The sequence below is a fragment of the Colletotrichum godetiae genome, assembly GCF_030913485.1.
Source record: "Colletotrichum godetiae strain CBS 193.32 chromosome Unknown BDP55scaffold_47, whole genome shotgun sequence".
NCBI lineage: Eukaryota > Fungi > Ascomycota > Sordariomycetes > Glomerellales > Glomerellaceae > Colletotrichum > Colletotrichum godetiae.
Window position 1 is genome coordinate 156,022 of NW_026851295.1, and position 18,529 is coordinate 174,550.

Below are 18,529 nucleotides of genomic sequence, written 5' to 3' on the forward strand. Positions count from 1 at the left end.
CCCATCGCGCCTTTCGGGCCTCCGAACCCGATGTGCTCTCTCCAAGCCGAATTGCGAGATGCCTAAAAAGGAAAAGAACCCATCGTGTTATTCCCTGGTAGTTGGCACTGTTTTTGCTTGCTAACATGCAAGCCAACAATGCACCCTCGTTGACCCGCGTGCCTCTGATTGGGTTAGGTTTGGCTGAGCCTGTTCCAACAGGCCGGGCTGGATCCAACAATTGGTTCTTTCCCATTCATACATGTAATCTCGCACCCCTCTGTTGGACCGCAAAGGTTGTTTCGTCCTCCTCTCTTCCCACTTCTCTCTGTGCCCTCGGAAAAATCTTGTGTAACCGTCTGGGTGGTTTCGTTCTGTGTTTTGCTCGCCGTTTGAGAACTGTCGTGACCATGGGCGATGCGCCGGAGGCCCAGCAGGGCTTTAATTTTGATCCGACTTTGCCCCCGGGAATGCCTGTGATGGCCCCGATTGACGGATTGCCGGATGCTCTGGAAGCGGAAGACGCATCGGTGGTTTTTGATCGACTTCACACTCAGAGAGAGGAATTCACTAATCAGACTATTTAGGTGACGGATGACAGCGCTTCCATTGATGATCAGATGTAATGCGCCTGTAGCTATTTTCTCTGCGTGGTCAAACACAATGACTAACGGGACTCTGGGTAGGTCCACATATACGGCGTCATTAAGTGCTATCACCTATCCCGTCGAATTTGGTCGGCGTTACCATGCTTACCGCCACGGAGGTACGGAACAGTCTGCTAGTCAATGCATTCATCTGACACAAATGGGCGGACGGCTAATATGCTCACGTTCATTCTATAGCGTACTATTTGCCAAATGATGACGTGAGTAGTTCTCTTGGCTGCTCTTCGCTACAGGCATAGCAAAAACTCACATGTGCAGGACGAAATGGACCGTCTTGATATGACACACAACCTTACGCTCAAAATGCTTGACGAACAACTCTATTTAGCGCCGCTTCAGAAGCAAAACCTTCATAAAATCTTGGACATAGGAACTGGAACGGGGATCTGTGAGTCATGCGTGCCTTGACTTGGCCTTGAGAGGCGATGGAGAAGACCTTGGATTGACAATGTTTTAGGGGCTATGGAGATGGGTGACCTCTTTCCTAGTGCGGAGGTGCGCAAAACCTTGCGAACACGGGAATCAGCATATATGTTGTCAACTACCAAGTCAAAACTAACGCAATTTATACATGTTAGGTTTACGGTAATGACTTGAGTGCTATTCAGCCGGATCTGTGAGTCCTTCTAAACTAACATAGGAACAAGTACCTACCCAGTGCTAAACACCGCGCTCCACAGAGTTCCCCCAAACGTCAAGTTCGAGATAGACGACGTCGAAAGTCCATGGATAGGCGATCGGAAGTACGACTTCATTTTCTGCCGCTACATGATCGGTTCAATAGCCAACTACCCAAAACTAATTAGGAATATCTACGACAACCTCAACCCAGGCGGCTGGGCCGAGTTCACAGATATGAGCGGAAAGTATTACTCAGCCGACGGGACCCTGAGAGAAGACCACGTCACGTACAAATGGAACTCCATGCTCATGGACACCATCTCAGCCATGGGCGGCGAGAGCCGCCCGGGTCCCCAGCTCGAGGGATGGGTCCGCGAGGCGGCTGATTTCCGGAACGTGGTGCACAAAAGGTTTATCCTACCCATTGGTCCTTGGCCAAAGGACCCGTACTATCGAGAATTGGGACTGATCAATTTGATGCAAATCTTGGAGGGGCTCGAGGGCTTCTCAATGAGGACTTTTTGCGGTGTATTGGGTTGGACTAAAGTCCAGGCAGAGATTATGCTTGCTCAGGTGCGGAATGAGCTGAAGGCAGTTCATATGTTCCATGCTCAGTTTGATATGTAAGTCTGGTTGGCAATTTCAGTTTATAAATCTTGCAGCTGATGGGGGTGTTTAGCCATAACGTGGTGGCTCAGAAGCCGCTGGCCTTTTGAGAAAGTTCCTTAAATAGTTGTTTGCGGAAGATTGCCGTCCTCTCTAAATGCCCTATCCGAAGCGAGCCACCTCAATGCCAGTTATGCATTCTCCTTATGATAGTGTGTATGGCCGAGAATGCGGCCCAATGAGTTAGTTTTAGTGTTGATAATCATCCCACCACCTACTAGATAGCATTAATATATCCGTTTCTAGTCTTTTTCTAATTTTAATCTATTTTGAGATTGTTTTTAACTAAATATAAGAGAAATAAAATATTAAAGAAAGATTAGAGACGGGTATAATAATGCTATCTATTAAAGAAAGGGACATTCACCTGCCTGCTTCATGCACCTCCATGCAGGTCCATGCACATACCTGCTAGAAATCCGGCCTTTATCCCCCTATCCCCTATTAATAGTCCTCAGGGATCCCTTTCCTTCAGGAAGAGATCTCTTCCTCGTACATAGCAATGCATAACATCACATCTAATCCCTTCCTTCCTTCAAGTCTATCTAATAGTTAATGGGATACTTCTATGATAACAATGCACATAGCAGCATTTTTGCTTGATTGGTGCCTTGACAACATGTGAAACCCGTGGTACCGTTTTTGTATCACTGTGTTGTTGGAATTCTTGTTTCAATTAACATTCCACCAAGGAAGTCTTTGCATCTTTGTATTTAAACAACCACTTTTCCCAGGAGATGTAGAGATAGTACCACTATGGATCAAAGCCGAGACTTTGATCACCAACCACGGATAGTCCCAACCTCACCGACTTCCAAAAGTTTAAAACGACAAGCCACCTAGGCACCGCCGGTTTCACCCATTAATTTTTGAATATCTAAGAGACTCGCCCCCTCTCCCCTCTTGATAAAATCGTTCACTCTCCTCGTTCTTTCACTTCTCATACCATCTGGGTTTATCCAGTCGGCACCAATTCCTCAAACAGCGCACCTGGTACAAGGTTGTCATACCCGACTGGCCAGTCTCGCCATGATGGACGTTGCCTCAAAAGACGCCAAAAGCCAGCCCCCGCTCGTACCCGCATCTACGCAGCTTAAACACATGCCCGATGTAGTGGTCCTCAACATCTTCGACATGCTCCTCGACGATGATGACGTTGCTGGTTATCTTGAGAGGGTCGAAGAAGGCTACGACGTCAGGAAGGAGTGCAGCCCGGATTGTAGGCACAGCAGAGGAGTGCAAAATGCCACCAATTTGGCCAGAGTTTGCATGTGGTTCTACAATATCGTCAGTTCAGCAGTCTTCATACGTGATATTCGGCAGCATTAAGCATCTTCATTGCTGCTATCGGCCAAAAGAAACAATATTGAGGGTGTCTCAGCTTCAATGCGCCACGGCACCGATATCGATCAGACTGATAGGTCGTTGATACATATTTAGGAGGAGGAATAATTGAGGAACATCGATTGGCGCGCTCGTTGTTTCCGGTTGAAACATCTTTGACTGCACTGCATTGGGCATCACTATACGGATACACAGGTTTGGTACATCACCTGCTCAAATTTGGCGCCGATGTCCAGCAAAAAACCGACCTGGACTTCTATCACTAATTCGACCGCGACCCGTATGTGAACAGCTGGCAGAAGTTTGAAACCGACGAGGACGACCCTCATCGAGCTTTGTTCTGCGCAACGATGGCAGAATACAGGAAGTGGATACATCGAAGCTCAGCCCCAAGCCGAGAACCATTACCTTTACCAATGGGCGCCAACCCGCTGTTCTTCGCCTTGAGAGGCAGTTTTGACAGCGATAATCGTGATTCATGGGAGGCAACGTCTACAAGATACTGCAGATCCGGTACTGGCTCTTTCGTAGCCAACGACGCAAGTGGCTCACGTCTCGAGACTGTCAAGGCTTTGATCGAGGCCGGGTCATCTCTGGTCACTTGCGAGAAAGACAAAGTTCATGCCCTACACCAAGCCTGTGCCTACCGAGACCTTGACGTGGCTCAGTTTCTGCTGGACGAAGTAGGAGTTGATCCAAATACTGAGGATTCAAAAGGCAATACACCTCTTCACTACATGGCTGCTAATCATCAGTATGACCCAAGTTATAACCCATGTTATTACAGGATTGATAAAAGCCATGGGCCCAGACGACGAATACAAGACATTGTGAACCTACTCATCGATAAAGGTTCAAATCTCGATTCCAAGAACATCGACGGGAGAACTCCCACAGACTGCGGCTTTACGATTTATTAGCCGCAATGGGGTAGAAGAAGAGCTACTTGGTCCATGGATGGTGTGTGCCTGACCACCGACGCAAGTTTTCCTGCAATAGAGCAAGCACCAAGATCGGCAGACGAGACAGCGACTTAATGGGATCGGAAACCTCCTACCTTACTTGAACTATAGCACTTGTGTATTGAGCCTTTAGGAACCAATTTTATGTGACCTCTCCAACAAACATCAGCGCAGTCCCCAGATTTTGATGTTCCTGTGATAGTTTGGAAGTTTAGAAACAAAAGCCTTTCTTGCTAAGAGAGCTATAAGGCAGCTTTGATTATTGCAGGGAAGCTGTGTCACACACCCCCACCTTCTGAAGTCAGCTTTGTGTGATTCCATTGGATCTGTAGTGCTAGAGCTAAATGCAAGTTCCTAAAGCTACCATGGGCGGGCTAACACACCAAGGCGTTAACAGAAGACAGTATGAAACGCTATGTTGCTTGAAGACTATGATATGCCGCCTAAAACTCTCAAGACAGAAACATATCTGGAAGCTAGTTTGCACTAGATGAGTATCTGCGCTCTCACTGTATCGGAACAGGACCTAGGAGCAGTTTTCGCAAGAAATAGGTCTTCTACTAAGAGAAGACATAGAACACCTTTCAGCATTAGGCACACAAAGCGTCGGCTGCCACAAGTTAGAGGCAGATTTATTTGATGCTTATGTTGGGCAAGCTGGGTGAAGTCAGTAGAAGGGCGACTTGTCTTGCAAGCATGCCACTTGGCTGAAAGCGCTTCTATTAAGTTCTACCTAGCCTAGAAGGAGAGTAATCAGGAGACCACCTTAACGCCTAAGTGACCAAGAAAAGAGAAACCAAAGGCTCATTTGGGCTATTTAATACTAGTCATTCCCATCCCATTGACTGCTGGATGGCGTCCCTACGTCTACTTCCAGTCTTTCTCTAATTTCGCCCTATTTCGAGATTATCCATTGGCGGTTGTAATGAAAATAAGGCCGGACCGTTAGACTATTTGCTATTCCCCCTATTAAAGTACATACCTATATACTGACGCTATCTAGCAGTTGATGGGATAAGTTGCACATATTTCACAGGCTTTCGAACCCGCAGTCACGAATAACAAAGTTGGATACATTAACGTTGTGAAGACATTGCGAAAGCCAAGCAGAGTAGATCCATGTCAATTGTGGAATCGAAGCCGAGCGACGATCTTTCAGACTATCTTGAGGGCACAACGTGAATCTTCAAGACACTATAAGGATGCTTAATCCTACGCTTTCGGTCTCACGTACCCTCGTATCCAGTACTCGGATTGCAGGAAGACACCGCTGCATACTGAGTGCCATGGATTCGTTGGATCGACCAGGACAAGGTCAAACCTTCTCAAGAGCTAACGGATATATCATTAACATGCGTCCAAGTTGATTGATGAGTACGAAAAGCCCAGAGTTCGGATGACTCACTTCAATAAAGACCTTATTCAGTTCCATCAAGGCCACATTTCGACCCAGGCACTGCCAGCGACCATACCCAAAGACAAGCTCCAGCGTACCCTCCATCAAGCGCAGCCTTTCAGGATCGGACTCGAGCCATCGTTCTGGCCGGAACGCGTGGGAGTCTTGACCCCAGATGTCCTGTCTGCGGAAGATTCCCCACGCACAGTAGCCGATGCGGGTACCTTCTGGGAGATGAACACCCTTGAAGTAATCACCGGCTCCTCCATTTGAGACTTCCTTTGACATCTGACCGACCACAGGTGGAAATATACGAAGACCCTCCTTGATGACGGCCTGCAAGTATGGCATCTCGCGAGCCTCTGCATCGGAGACAATGGGCCATGACAGCTTGGCTGCGTCGATTTCGGCTCGGAGCATAGCGGTCACTTGAGGATTTGTGATGATGTGAAGAATTGTAGCTCGAATGGCGGTAGCCGTAGTGTCAGAGCCAGCTAGTCTTCTTCAATGTTAGAGGATCGACCACGATCACCGTTTGAGTGTTGAGTCTTACAGTTGCATAAGAATCTCCGACTCGGCCTCAGCTTGCGTAAGTCCTCGCGCGACAAATGATCCAAGCATGTCCTTTTGCACCTTCTTGTTTGGACCGAAACGCTCTGATGCAACCTTCTTGGCAATGCTAGAGCCGGCGAAGGATACCAAATGTGAGCAGGGGCGTCTCGTAAAGGTGGCTGCATGGGCAGCAAGTTTGGCGGAAGAGTATGTAATTTGAACTCACCCCATCGTCTTTCCCACACCGATTGCATCTTTTTCGGAAGGCATCATGCTCCTAAAAAGAGGCGAAGAGAGTAGTGCCAGAAGCCAGGGCAGAACACTCGTCACGAGAATCGTCGGCATGTTTTGCTCCATGGTCTTGATGTACTCGTGAACATCCGAATCAGTTGCCAAGTCTCCAAATGGCTCACCGAAAGCCAGGTCTGAGATGACATCGAGAGTGAAGTATTGCGCCTTGGCTCCGAAGTCAAAAGCTTCGTCTTGAGAAGCATATTTCTCAATGAGGCCGACGAGTCGGAGGACGTTCTGATCAATTTTGTCTTCGAGATCTTCGACTTCCTTACCAGAATACTATCTTTCATCTTAGTTCACGTTCCCTTCTCTTACACACGGAACACTTATGCAATTGCTTACGCCTGCGGCCATCTTTGTCCGGAGCTTATTATGCAGCTCATCATCTCGAGTGGATAAGACATTGTCTTGGCCAGGCTTGAGTCGCATTCCATCATACCAATTAGATCGCTTGTAACTTGTCCGCACATTAAGCATACGCTTCATGAGATCTGGATCACTCGTGATGAGATCATTCGGCCCGACACGAACTATTGACCCTATTCGGCAAAGATGGAAAACGGTTATCTTCACAAGCGCTTTAGCGCAGGCTAAGGGATTGAAGTATAAAACACACCATATTTCTCGCACGCCTCATAAAAGTCGAGGTGCGTCCTACCGCCGCCGACGGCGCGAACGAGCCACCATTTTGAGAAGCCAGCGCTCGGTGGCCCCTTGATGTGCCGAAGCCGTAGGTATTGGCGAGCAATGGATACGACGTTGTAGGCGATGAAGGCCGAGACTGCGATACTGGCGTATGCGAGGTAGTCCCGACTCATGGTCACACTCAAGCCCACGAGAAACCGATTCGTGTATAAAAAGGTTGAATCGTGGGATTGTGGGTGTGGATAAGAGGAGGAAACAGTGTCTCGGACCACACATGGGAAGTGGGAAAAAGAAAGTCTGAGAAATCCTGAGACGAACTGCCCTCTCGGTCAAGGATGCCGCGGCACGGTGGATGGCACGGGGAGGAGCTGGGGAATATTTTGACCGAGAGACTGCATCGATACGACGGCCAAATCCTTCAATGGCTCTGCAATAGCAGCGAACATGACGCCGAAATGTTACCAAAGTTTCTGACAAGCGGACGACCCGTGGCGATATCATCGTCGGTTCGCAGTCTCTGCCCAATAGCGTCGACACTTGCGACGGGTCTGGACCCCCTAGTCTTTAGGCGGCTTAGATGATTGACACGGCAGACTCGGGAATGCAACCTTCCCGCACGGAGCAGGGGCCGGCAAGACAGGGTTTCGATCCAATGAGATTGTTGCCGTGTTTTGCAATGCCCTGCTATCCTTCTCCTCCTCCTCTATCGCATCGGCATTGACCAATGCCAACCAATGCGTCTAGCGGGGGTATGATGCAACGTTTAACGGGCACGGCTTTGCCCGGGGGCGCTGCCAGAAGGAGGAGAAAGGGAGGAGAGGGGGGGCAAGCGGTGAGGTCGCATCTCCTGATCTGCAACTTTTGATGCCATCTGCTGGTTCATTACGAGAGGCACAACCCGGCCGTCCAATTAGACTCTGCCTAATCTTCGATCTGGTGGTTACGGAAGCTTGGGGCTTTTGTTTTTCTGGGGATTCGTCTGCCCTTCACCTTTTTTTCGGGTTTCACAACTTTTCTTCAATCGCGCATTTTCTAGTTGATCCTCGCCAAGTTCGAATCGACACCCCATAAAAGCATTGAAGCTACCCGGGGGTCTCCTCGCTCATTGAGCCTCGGCCCTCTGACAGGTTTGAATATGTCGGATCCAGCACCGGCTGAAGCCGGCCCGCTCGAAGCAGACGTCAGTCGGGAAACCTTTCAACCTTTGTGCTTGCGCTAGGCGAACCATGATGCTGATTATTTTCGATAGAATGGAGAGGAGAATGATACCAATGATGACAGCGATTCGGCCATGGGAGTGGTGAGTAGTGGTACCTCGGTCTAGCGGCGTAATGTTACGCGTAACCTAACCCGTGTCGCAGTCTGTGCTCGGGTCATCTGCATCCATGACCAGCAGCATCATGCGTTACCGCGAAGAAAATGGAAGAACATATCACGCATATCGAGAAGGCAGTGAGTAATACAATGCTTGGGTATTAGGAAGAGTATCACAAAATCAATTGTACTGACCATGGCTTTTGCTCAGGATATGTTTTGCCGAACGACGCGGTAGGTGGTCTTTAGCAGCTTAGCAGCTTTCCCAGCTCAGCAACGAACTAACACGTTCCGTAAACGGGATTGTAGGTTGAGAACGACAGACTCGGTGAGTTACAGACTGCCAATTATCTCATACAAGAGATGCTTATGCCTGCGTATAGATCTTCAACATCATTTATACACACTTACCTTTGATGGAAAGCTATTTGTATCACCGGCTGGTCGAGACAAGCCTTTGAAGAGAGTGTTGGATGCAGGAACCGGGACTGGAATTTGGGCAATGGACTTCGGTAGGACACCCTCCATTCATCAAATTCAGGACCACACTGCTGACTGACTTTTCCTCGGTTGATTCAAGCCGATGATCACCAAGAAACTCTGGTAAACCTGCCGAGAGCTCAATTAAAACTCGCGACTGATGACCTCGCAGATTACTGGCGTTGACTTAAGCCCAATACAACCGCCTTTGTAAGCAACTTCAGCTTTGCGATTCTGCAACATCAACCAATACGTTATGACCTGCTGATTTACTGACCGAAATCCAGTGTACCTCCCAACGTCACATTCTACATCGACGACCTGGAGGATGATTGGACATACTCCTACAAGTTCGATTTCGTCTTCGGCCGGATGCTCACAGGCTCAATAGCAGACTGGCCGAGGTTCATCCGCCAAAGCTACGAGTATGTTGCTACTCCCTTTTCATCGGACTTCGAAAGCTTCCTAGAATCGACATTGAAATCTGGTCCCTGACTCAGCTAACACCTTGGGAGAAACCTCGCGCCAGGGGGCTGGATCGAGTTGTCCGACATCCTCTTAGACCTCCAAAGCGACGACGGAACAGTCACCCCAGAGTGCGCAACTCAAAAGTGGGCAGTGCACATGCTCGAGGCGGCAGCGATATGGAAGCGGCCGCTAGACAGCTGCAAATTCTACAAGGAGCAGCTCGCGAAAGCGGGGTTCACTAATATCGAGGAAAAGATTTACAAATGGCCGTCAAACCCGTGGCCGAAAGATCCAAAGTATAAGGAGCTAGGTATAAATGACTTCTTCTTTCACTATCCACCCACTCGTGGGATCCAAATGCTAACCGAATCGCTCTTCGAAGGCGTTTGGACGTACGAGAACCTAGGGAATGGCTTGTCGGGACTCAGTCTGGCTCTTTTTACTAGAGCGCTGGGTTGGTCCGCTGAGCAACTCGAGGTCTTCTTGGTGGATGCCAGAAAAGATATGAGAGACAGATCTATACATGGATGGTGGCCAGTGTGAGGAATATTGTCTATCCCTTCTCCACACACCAGCTGACACGAGGACAGGTATGTGGTTTACGCACAAAAGCCGGAGTGAAGTCATAGCAGCAAAACGGAAGAAAGTCAAGATGATGGATCTACAGGACACAGGAACGCAGCACATATTATCCGATATCAGTCATCTCAATCCATGCCAATATATGTTTGAGTGGCTGCCTTTACTGAAGGATTTATCGAAATACCCACGAGTCTTGCCTTACTTGCTTACATCATCCCCACTGAGCTCATGGCGAACTACCTGCCCCTTGAAGCTGGAATGGTGCAGTCAGCCTGTGGCATCTCTGGGCTTGCCGCGTGGTGTTACTGTAGCCTATGGTTGATCAGGGAAGGAAGGACAGGGGCCCGAGGCACACCAATACTTGACGGCTCACCGCCACCAGTGGCTGTGTTGGGGTAAGGCAGACAGAAAATGGCCTCTTCGTTAGATTTTCAATTGAAACTTGCCCTTTGCAACTTGACCTCTTTGATCGCACCTTCTCATGCATCCGATTTTATGACAGCTAAAGTCGACGCTATGGCCCCGGACTCAGCTGAGAAGCATCATCTGTCCGCTGACCAGGAGGACGACGCGGCCCAACAAGTGAGCTATCGAGGCGGCGCCGGCATTGCATGTGTTGGTTCCATCTTACTGGCCCAGCCAATAGCCCCGAGACCCAAAGTGCAACAATACGTAAATTTACGCAAATTCCATCCGTGCTATGGCCGTGGATCCCCTTTGACGACGAGTTGTGAGGATATTAGGCTTCGCATCGAACTGGGCAACGAATATAGCCTCGACATTGATCTAAAAAAGGAAAGAATCAAGCTGGCAGTGCGACTCATGTATTTTGTCTCATATACCATATTAGTTAATCAATTAATGGGATGGTATTTTCGCGCACAATGTCCCGTTGACGTAATTTCCGGACCGCAAATGTGCCTTAAGAACGTGGGACGCCTCCACTGGCAATAAGAAGCCATAATCAGTTGCCGTTACCGCATCTCGCGAGGCAATCGCCGCCTAGCGAGAGATTCATAATGCAAGTGATGATGAGCTGTATGCCAGGAGTGCCAGAACGGCCATCGCGATTATCGTGAGAATGCTAGGCATCTGAACTCCTGGGCTTAGACTAGATTGAATGGATTGCTCTTGCAGACTTGAGGTCACACAGGAGGGAAGAGTCTGTGGAAAAGCAAAGCACTAGAGATCTTTACAAAGGAGCTTTATCGTCAACGGGAATGGCAACGATCTCGTCGCTGTTGCGATGCTGGCGTCCTGGATATTCACATGCCACGCTAAGTGGGAGTACCTAGCTCAGGCCAGATGAAGTCACAGGTACACCAATCGAAGCGTGCTGGGTGAGCTCCTGTCTCGGAACGACGGACATCCTTAGCCCTAGGAAATCGCATGTTTGCTTTCATCTGTCGAGGCAATGAATTGGACTTGAAGATCAAACAACTGCGAAGGAGACAACTACATAGGAGCCGGTCTCTTTCGTGCGGGGAACGGCTTAAAGGGCAGTCTGCACGGGAGTTGAACGAGACACAAGTAAGCAGTTGTTGCGTCGAGCTAGCCATCGCGTAGCCTGCTTGTTAATGGAATGGCGGTGATGGCCGTTCGCGGGTACACAAAGGTAATGAGAGGTGATATGAATAAGTTGAAAATTAGATTACGGCTATGTCTTTCTGTGCATGGTATCTTCAACCACCATGTCTAAGGGAGACATGAAGGATCGTGCCTCCTACAGGGTTCCGAGTATCCATAAACCAGTTACGTGAAATCATTACATCAGCAGTCTTGGTACATTCAAACGTGATCCTTAGATCTTGTTGGGCATGTTGTCGTTGTTCTCCACAGGGCGGATCTGGACGTCGTCAACGGCGAGAGTCTGCTGGTCGTTCAACTTGGGGTTCCTCAGGAGGAAGGCGAAAGCGATAAGAGGGACCGTCAAGCAGATACCGGTTATGGTAAGAAGACGCTGAACGTGCTGGTACGAGTCGATGATAGCCGCGCGCTCGGGAGTTCCGACGGGGTACTCGGCGATGGCAACAAAAGGCTGGGCGTAGGTTACGGTAGCCAGGGAGTCGTTACCGAACGGCGCCAGGTTCTCCTGGAGGACGGAAGGCAAAACCTGGGTCCAAATGGCGCCGGAGACGGTGTTACCAAAGGCAGATCCAATGTTATAGGTGGAGAGGTAAAGACCGGTCATGATGGCAAGGTGCTCGTGCTTCAGAGTGGTTTGGAGCGAGGCTTGCGCAGGGTAGGGGAACATGCCACCTGCGATACCAAGAAGGACCTGGGCGCCGATGACACCGCTTTGTCCGGCGGAGGTAGGGGAACCACGGTAGTGGATCAAGAGACCGAAAGCGACCATGAAAAGCATGGTACCGGCGATGATGAAGTATTTGAGGCGGCGAACCTTGAAGACAATGAAGCCCAGGATGAAGCCGGTGATGACACTGCAGAAGGAGTACAGCGACGTGATACGGGTAGCGGACGTAATGCTGAAGTCGAAAGCGACGATACAGACGGTGTACAGGTAGTCTCCCTGCATGTACCAAGCCCAGTTGAGGCCCAGCGCAATACCAAGAGGGGCCAGGGTACCACGGTCGCGCATCAACATGAAGGGAACGAGAGGATGCTTGGCCTTCATCTCCCATACAGCGAAGACGGGAATACAAAGGATACCGATGACGAGGGGGGCGATGACGTGAGCCTCGCGCCACGTCGTCGAGAAGCCACCGGCAATGGTGAGAGGAACCAAGATCAGGGCGAAGATGGCGATAACTAGGATGATACCGATGACATCGAGTTGCCAGAACAGCTCAATAAGGAACTTCTTGGGGCCGAGCATGCGGAAAGGAGACGAGTAAGAGTCGAGCAGTCCCTGTTTCCTAGCGCGACGGCCGACGATGGACAGGCTGATGATGAGGGGGAGGGCACAGATGGGGTAGATGATACACCACATGCCGATACCCCATTGCCAGGTGCTTTCGCCGAGAACCAGTGCGGAGATGTTACCGCTGACCCAGGTGTTGATGATGAAGGGAAGCGCCGGGATGTAACTGAACAGCAGACGGGCGCGGGTGGAAGTAATGTCGGCGATAATGACCTCGACAAGCAGCATGATCATGGTGTAGCCAACCTGGTAGATAACGGCGCCGGCGGCGAAAGCCTTGACCTCTGTGGCGCACGCCTCGACGATAGTACCAACGACGTAGAAGACAACGGAGACGCAGATGAGCTCGACACGACCAAAGACGTCAGCAATCTTGGCGGAAGTAGGTTGGGCAGCAGCGGCGATAACGGAGCGGAGGACGTTAACGGTGGCCAGAAGAGAGTGCGTGGCGTAGCTGCTCGTCGCGGTGGGTTGGTAGGCGTAGCGGAGGGTTCCATCGAGACCATAGGCGTAAGCGACTAGGAAGACGCCGAAAAAGATGAAGTAGCGGTCCGTAGTGGTGATGGCGGCAGAGAGGGCCTCGATTCTCGCAACACCTGGCGACTTTTCGCCGTACATGTTGTTGGACTCATACGCGGGAGGCGGAGGGGTGCTATGGGAGAGAGGAGCATTCTTCTCCGCTGAGGTGACATCGGCGGTGGGCGAGACGATGTCTGAAGGAGACTCAGTCTCCTTCTTACGACCAAAGAGACCCATTTTGAATGAATGAAGCACTCAGACGAGATGGATGATGTGAGAGCCTGGGTTGAAAGTCAGTGCCAGGACAGTTGGTTGCACACAAGTGCTGTGGTAGTTGAAGCTGAACTCCGCGAGATCCACGGGATGAAGTCGGCGGAACTCCACTTCCGTGCCGGCAACCTTGAGGGACCGGGCTGACGTTGAGAGACGACGGCACTTACTCGGAGAGAAGTCGGAGCTCCGGTGACGTCTTTCGGTCTGTGGCAGGAGCTGTGACACACCGAACGTCAATGCGCCAAGGTGAGCGTTGACCGAGAAGGTGAGGGATTCGGGACCCAGGTGAAGGTTGAGTCTCTTGAGTTTCGAGTCTGCTCAATTACACAGAGCACACTGCGCAACTATTTGTTACCAGACAAGAAGAGCAACAAGCCGCAGTCAAACGGATGACCTGGCCGGGGATGGAATGCATTAAAGAGGGAGAAAATTCAGAAAGAGGATCCGCCTGCAGGGACGACAGGGAGGACGAGGTGGTGAGGTTACATTCAAGGCCTTTTTTAACTTTCCAGACATGGCGAATAGAGCTTTATCAATGTCTCTCAGGCTCGCGGGCAGTCTGCGCGCTGCCCAATCAAAGTCACACCACCCATCTTTGCCCATCGGAGCCATTTCGGTGGGCAGCTGGAGAGAGGGGGGCGAACCATTGAGCCAGTCGATCCAGCCTGACGCAGCTTGCGCTAGCCGTGATGATTTTTTCGCATCTTGTTAGTTAACAGACTAGCGCCCCTGTGATCCCTGGTCCCTGGGTCTTCAGGCTTCGGAGTTGAAGTCCTTGAGTGCACCCAGCACTCCAAGTTGGTGGTGTGAAACTCTGTGGTGTCGGGATCAAGGACTCAACCCGTCAGAGAATTTTTTTATCAGATCCATCTTATCTGATTTAGCGTGCGCCTTTCACACCACGAACCGCTGCGATCGATGCCGCAAACGGTTACGTCTCCCAAGCCGTCGTGGCGCGCATTCCAGGATCCGACCACCCATCCCTCGGCACGAAAGTTGCCAAGACACAAAGTTGGTCTTCCTCTCTTGTCTCATACTCACTCATCCTCTTTTCCTCACTTGTGACGAAGTACCGCCGCCAAAGAAAGGACGTCGGCAGAACATCTGCTTGACTCGATCAGGCTACCCGCAGCCACCACCGACGACCTCGGCGCACTTCTGTGCAAGAAAACTCCCAACTCCCAGCCCAGCTGATGGCTACAACGTTGCTGCGTCGTTCTGCGCACTGTTTCGACGAGCAATTATTGCAACGAGCGTCGGGATCCTATTCCCAGTCTGCCACCTCGTAAAGAACCACAAATTTGACCCAGTTCACCCCAAAGTCGCCCACAAAGAACACCCCCTAATCCACGACCCTGTGCCTCTAAATCCGGCCCCCACTCTATGACCAATCTCCGCATGCTCCCGACTGCCTCAGGAACGGGGTGGCCAAGTGATCAGAACATCGGTCAACCCGGTCGCTTTTGACAAATGGATTTGCACCCGCGCGAGGCCGCCTTTTGCGCCTGTCAGCACCACCGCGAAAGAGTCACCTCTAAAGAAAAGGCGGCACCGGCCTCGGCGACTAGAGATGGTTGGTCTCTCCGCGTGGAAAAAATCGGCTCATGTTCGTCTCCAGAGTCTAGGTCTCTTGGCCTCTTCACGAGTAGAACCCACCGTACGATCCTCTGTCATCGCTTCACTTGATCCTCCTGTTGCGGAACATTGTCCACAAACCATTGATAATCCGAGTACTCCGTAGTCTGGAACTCCTTTGCATTCAGGCTAGGAGATCAGAGTGTTGCTCCAAGCTTCCCCCACAACACGCCTGCGAACATGTCGGATGGTGGGTAGACCTGAAATATTACCGCGCATGCCACCAACACGACGAAAACGCCACAAATGATGCGTCTGACTGCCGTCTTTCCACTAGGCTACCGGTACTAATCTGCGGCACTAACATGAGTGCCACCTGCATCATGATCTTTGCAAGATACCTCGTTGTCAAGTACCTTTTAGGCTTTTTCCTGGAATTCTACATATAGCACTAAGTAAGGATCTAATCTGTTCTTGAGGGAGGGTCAAGAGACACATGGAAAAGACCATGGTAGCCTGAGGGTCGGTGGAATTCTGCAGTAGCATCGGAGCATCGGCGCTGTGGTCCCAGGCGGTGCCCGAGCTCCCCGGCCACCGATCTGTGGATATTGACCAGAGTGTCGGGTGCGCCAGGAATCTGGCTATTGATCAAAGATTTTCACTCGTGGAGAACTAGTTGCTCACCGCTGGGTCCGGGCTCTTAAGAAGTTATGTTTCCACTGGTCTGGAACTTGTGGAGGAGCTATCCACGGGTTGGGCTCCAGAGCTGCCTCATCCGCCGCTGCAAGTTTCTGGTCTAGATCCAACTACCACCTCACTCACCCTTTTTCAGCCGCTTCTAACTATCACGAGAACTTATCGCCGAGAAGAGTACTAGCAGCGACGAAGAAGATCAAGTGATCCATTCTAACTACGTCTCTGATGTGTACAGTCGATGGCACAGCCACATCGCTGATAATGGTATGCCGCGCTTTACGCGATCCAAAACCAAATCCTTTCCAACCAGTTGCGAGGCTTCACCACCGGCCACGTCGGCTCAAGCCGATCAATCTCCGCTTTGCCCGACCAGATATCCATCTCGGAAATATTCACAAACTTGGTCTTTTTGACAAGCTTATAACCGAGGAAAAATGACAAGAAGATCGGAATATCAATATACGGCGGCAAAAACGTCTTGGCACTGAACCGCCCCGGAAAGAACGCATCAAATCCATTGAAGAACGCCACAACGAGACAGAAGACAATGGCAAAGTACGCGAGAAACGGCTGCATCGGCGCCTTGTACGGCAACGTATTGCGGTCGATGCCATGGTGTCGTAGGCACTGGTAGAACCGCAGGTAGGTGTAGCACACGCTGGCCCAGACGACCAGTGTGCTCACGGCGCTGAGGTTGCTAATCCAGAAAAACACCTCGGTAGCGCGGTTGTTCACGTTGAGGTAGACCAGGCATCCCAGCGCCGACGTGGCTGCGACGCAGGCGTACGGCACACCGAAGCGCTCCCACTTTAGGACAGCGGGCGCCTTGCCGTCGAGTGCGGCGGCATAGAGGACCCGCGTCGAGGCGTAAAAGAAGCTGTTGCCGGCGCTCCACGCACTGCTGAGGATCACGCCGTTGATGATCGAGGGCAGTGTCCCGATGCCGGCGTTGCTGATAGCAATGACAAACGGGCTCTGCGCGGCGCCGGGGCTGCTGCTGCTAATCGCATTGAGTAGGTTAGGGTCCTCTGATGAGACACACAGCCCGACGAGGAAGATGGCGAGAACATAGAATATCGCGATGCGCCAAAAGACGCGGCGGATGGCCTTTGGGATATTGCGGCGCGGGTTCTCCGTCTCACCGGACGCGACGACAACCATTTCGCTGCCACCGTACGAGAATGTGGCTTGGATAAAGACTTTCCAAAAGGCGAGGAAGCGGCCGAGAGCGCCGGGTCGGAGGTACTCGTTCATCGGCCCGGGGTCGTGCCAGTACCGAAAGCCGATGGCATCCCCATTCGGCCCGCCGCCCACGGTGATCACGAACATCAGGATGATGAGCCCGACGATCGTGGTGAGCTTGATGGCGCCAAAGAAGAACTCCGCTTCCCCGTATATGCGGACCGGAAGGCAGTTGACGAGGACCATTGCTGCGAAGAAGATTGTGATGAGGGCGGCTTGCGGAATGGCGTGGTCCCAGTAGTCGAGGATAACCACCGAGACGGTGACTTCGATCGGGACGCCGATGGCGAATTGATACCTGTCTCATCTTCAGCACCGCAGCTTACACGCCCTGTCTCACACCAAGCTTGAGATTTCTCCTTGCCCACAGTTACCTCTCTATCTCCGCACACTGAGCAACATCAAGGAGTGAAAACTGCTTACCAATAGTTCCATCCCAGAGTGAACCCCAGCGCAGGATCAACGAACCGCGCAGCAAAGATTGGCACAGCTCCCGGGATTGGAAGCCACGCAGCCATCTCACCAAGGCAGTTGATCACGCAGTATAGGTTGAACCCGGTCACGGCGTAGCAGATGAAGGCGGACAACGGCCCAGCCAGCGACAGAACTTGACCGCTGCCAACAAAGAGTCCCGTGCCGATGGCTCCCGAGAGAGCGAGAAATTGAACATGCCGCGATTTCAATTTTCGATCGAGTGTTCCAATATGTTGTAGCTCTTGCTGTTGCTTGAGTTCCGCTACTGTGCCGGTTCTCGTCGCCGTTGCCGGCTCGATGTCGATGTCGGCGGGGTCTCCTGGCCTCTCTGGCCTCCCTTTCAGCTTCCCACTGGTAGTTTCCATCGTCTTTCTGCCTCACTAGCAATGAAATATGAGTCCTAAAGCTCGTAGATGTGTAATTGGTTATGCTTCTCAGCTTGATTGAGGCGGCTTTCAGCAACATTTGCTGTGTTCCCGCAAAGGACAAACCGGATACACTAGAGCGGGCGCACCAAACGGCAAGTTACAATCTTAAGTAGCAGCAAGGACGCCGCACAAGTCCCGTGTATCGCTTACCCTGTTTCCCCAATCAGTTCTCTCCTGCCTCTATGAGTGAGGCGTTGGCTTGCAGATCTCTGCATTTTGATCCTGCACCAGCGGCACATGGGCAGTTCAAAGTGCGGGGTTGATAGGAAACTACCTCCCGGTGAGCAAACCGCGTCAAGAGAGGAGAAGAAAAGAATGACTGTCATACTGGAGGAGCTCGGCTACGCAAGTTTCAAGCAGCATCATTCTTTCGCCGTCGGATCATCCACAGCCGCAGAGGCAATTTGCTTATAAGATCCCATCACATCTCATCTCAATTATTCTACAGCAACGTGAGCTCACCGGGGTCC

General features: G+C 51.1%; 7 protein-coding genes across 7 annotated transcripts; 4 read left to right on the forward strand and 3 right to left on the reverse strand.

Moving 5' to 3' along the window:
- Positions 1-261: 261 nt before the first annotated feature.
- On the forward strand, positions 262-2,191 carry BDP55DRAFT_676115 (methyltransferase). Its single transcript, XM_060575791.1, has 9 exons — positions 262-509; positions 567-601; positions 666-745; positions 825-847; positions 906-1,035; positions 1,105-1,142; positions 1,226-1,263; positions 1,328-1,891; positions 1,948-2,191. Exons 1-9 carry the CDS (start codon positions 390-392, stop codon positions 1,982-1,984), a joined length of 1,065 nt encoding a protein of 354 aa, XP_060425417.1. The 5' UTR covers positions 262-389; the 3' UTR covers positions 1,985-2,191.
- A 775-nt stretch (positions 2,192-2,966) lies between these two features.
- Positions 2,967-4,198, forward strand: BDP55DRAFT_635851 (ankyrin repeat-containing domain protein; the record flags this gene model as incomplete). The annotated part of the gene is made up of 3 exons (XM_060572829.1): positions 2,967-3,221; positions 3,474-3,558; positions 3,636-4,198. 3 exons carry the CDS (start codon positions 2,967-2,969, stop codon positions 4,196-4,198), a joined length of 903 nt encoding a protein of 300 aa, XP_060425418.1.
- Positions 4,199-5,204: 1,006 nt separating this feature from the next.
- BDP55DRAFT_676118 (cytochrome P450) lies at positions 5,205-7,631 on the reverse strand. The gene is made up of 6 exons (XM_060575792.1): positions 7,099-7,631; positions 6,825-7,021; positions 6,415-6,761; positions 6,190-6,315; positions 5,646-6,135; positions 5,205-5,572 (listed from the first exon to the last, which is right to left on the reverse strand). The coding sequence occupies exons 1-6, from the start codon at positions 7,298-7,300 to the stop codon at positions 5,453-5,455; spliced, it is 1,482 nt and encodes a 493-aa protein (XP_060425419.1). The 5' UTR covers positions 7,301-7,631; the 3' UTR covers positions 5,205-5,452.
- Positions 7,632-7,852: 221 nt separating this feature from the next.
- BDP55DRAFT_676121 (methyltransferase domain-containing protein) lies at positions 7,853-10,424 on the forward strand. The gene is made up of 12 exons (XM_060575793.1): positions 7,853-8,307; positions 8,377-8,427; positions 8,489-8,579; positions 8,653-8,675; positions 8,751-8,769; positions 8,825-8,953; positions 9,022-9,044; positions 9,094-9,131; positions 9,209-9,346; positions 9,437-9,699; positions 9,772-9,928; positions 9,980-10,424. Exons 1-12 carry the CDS (start codon positions 8,263-8,265, stop codon positions 10,008-10,010), a joined length of 1,008 nt encoding a protein of 335 aa, XP_060425420.1. The 5' UTR covers positions 7,853-8,262; the 3' UTR covers positions 10,011-10,424.
- Positions 10,158-11,086, forward strand: BDP55DRAFT_294472 (uncharacterized protein). Its single transcript, XM_060566569.1, has one exon. The coding sequence runs from the start codon at positions 10,383-10,385 to the stop codon at positions 10,923-10,925; it is 543 nt and encodes a 180-aa protein (XP_060425421.1). The 5' UTR covers positions 10,158-10,382; the 3' UTR covers positions 10,926-11,086.
- A 686-nt stretch (positions 11,087-11,772) lies between these two features.
- BDP55DRAFT_560540 (major facilitator superfamily transporter) lies at positions 11,773-13,608 on the reverse strand (the record flags this gene model as incomplete). Its single annotated transcript, XM_060569998.1, has 1 exon — positions 11,773-13,608. One exon carries the CDS (start codon positions 13,606-13,608, stop codon positions 11,773-11,775), a length of 1,836 nt encoding a protein of 611 aa, XP_060425422.1.
- A 2,583-nt stretch (positions 13,609-16,191) lies between these two features.
- Positions 16,192-17,996, reverse strand: BDP55DRAFT_732275 (amino acid permease; the record flags this gene model as incomplete). Its single annotated transcript, XM_060579928.1, has 2 exons — positions 16,192-17,455; positions 17,581-17,996. The coding sequence occupies 2 exons, from the start codon at positions 17,994-17,996 to the stop codon at positions 16,192-16,194; spliced, it is 1,680 nt and encodes a 559-aa protein (XP_060425423.1).
- Positions 17,997-18,529: the final 533 nt, after the last annotated feature.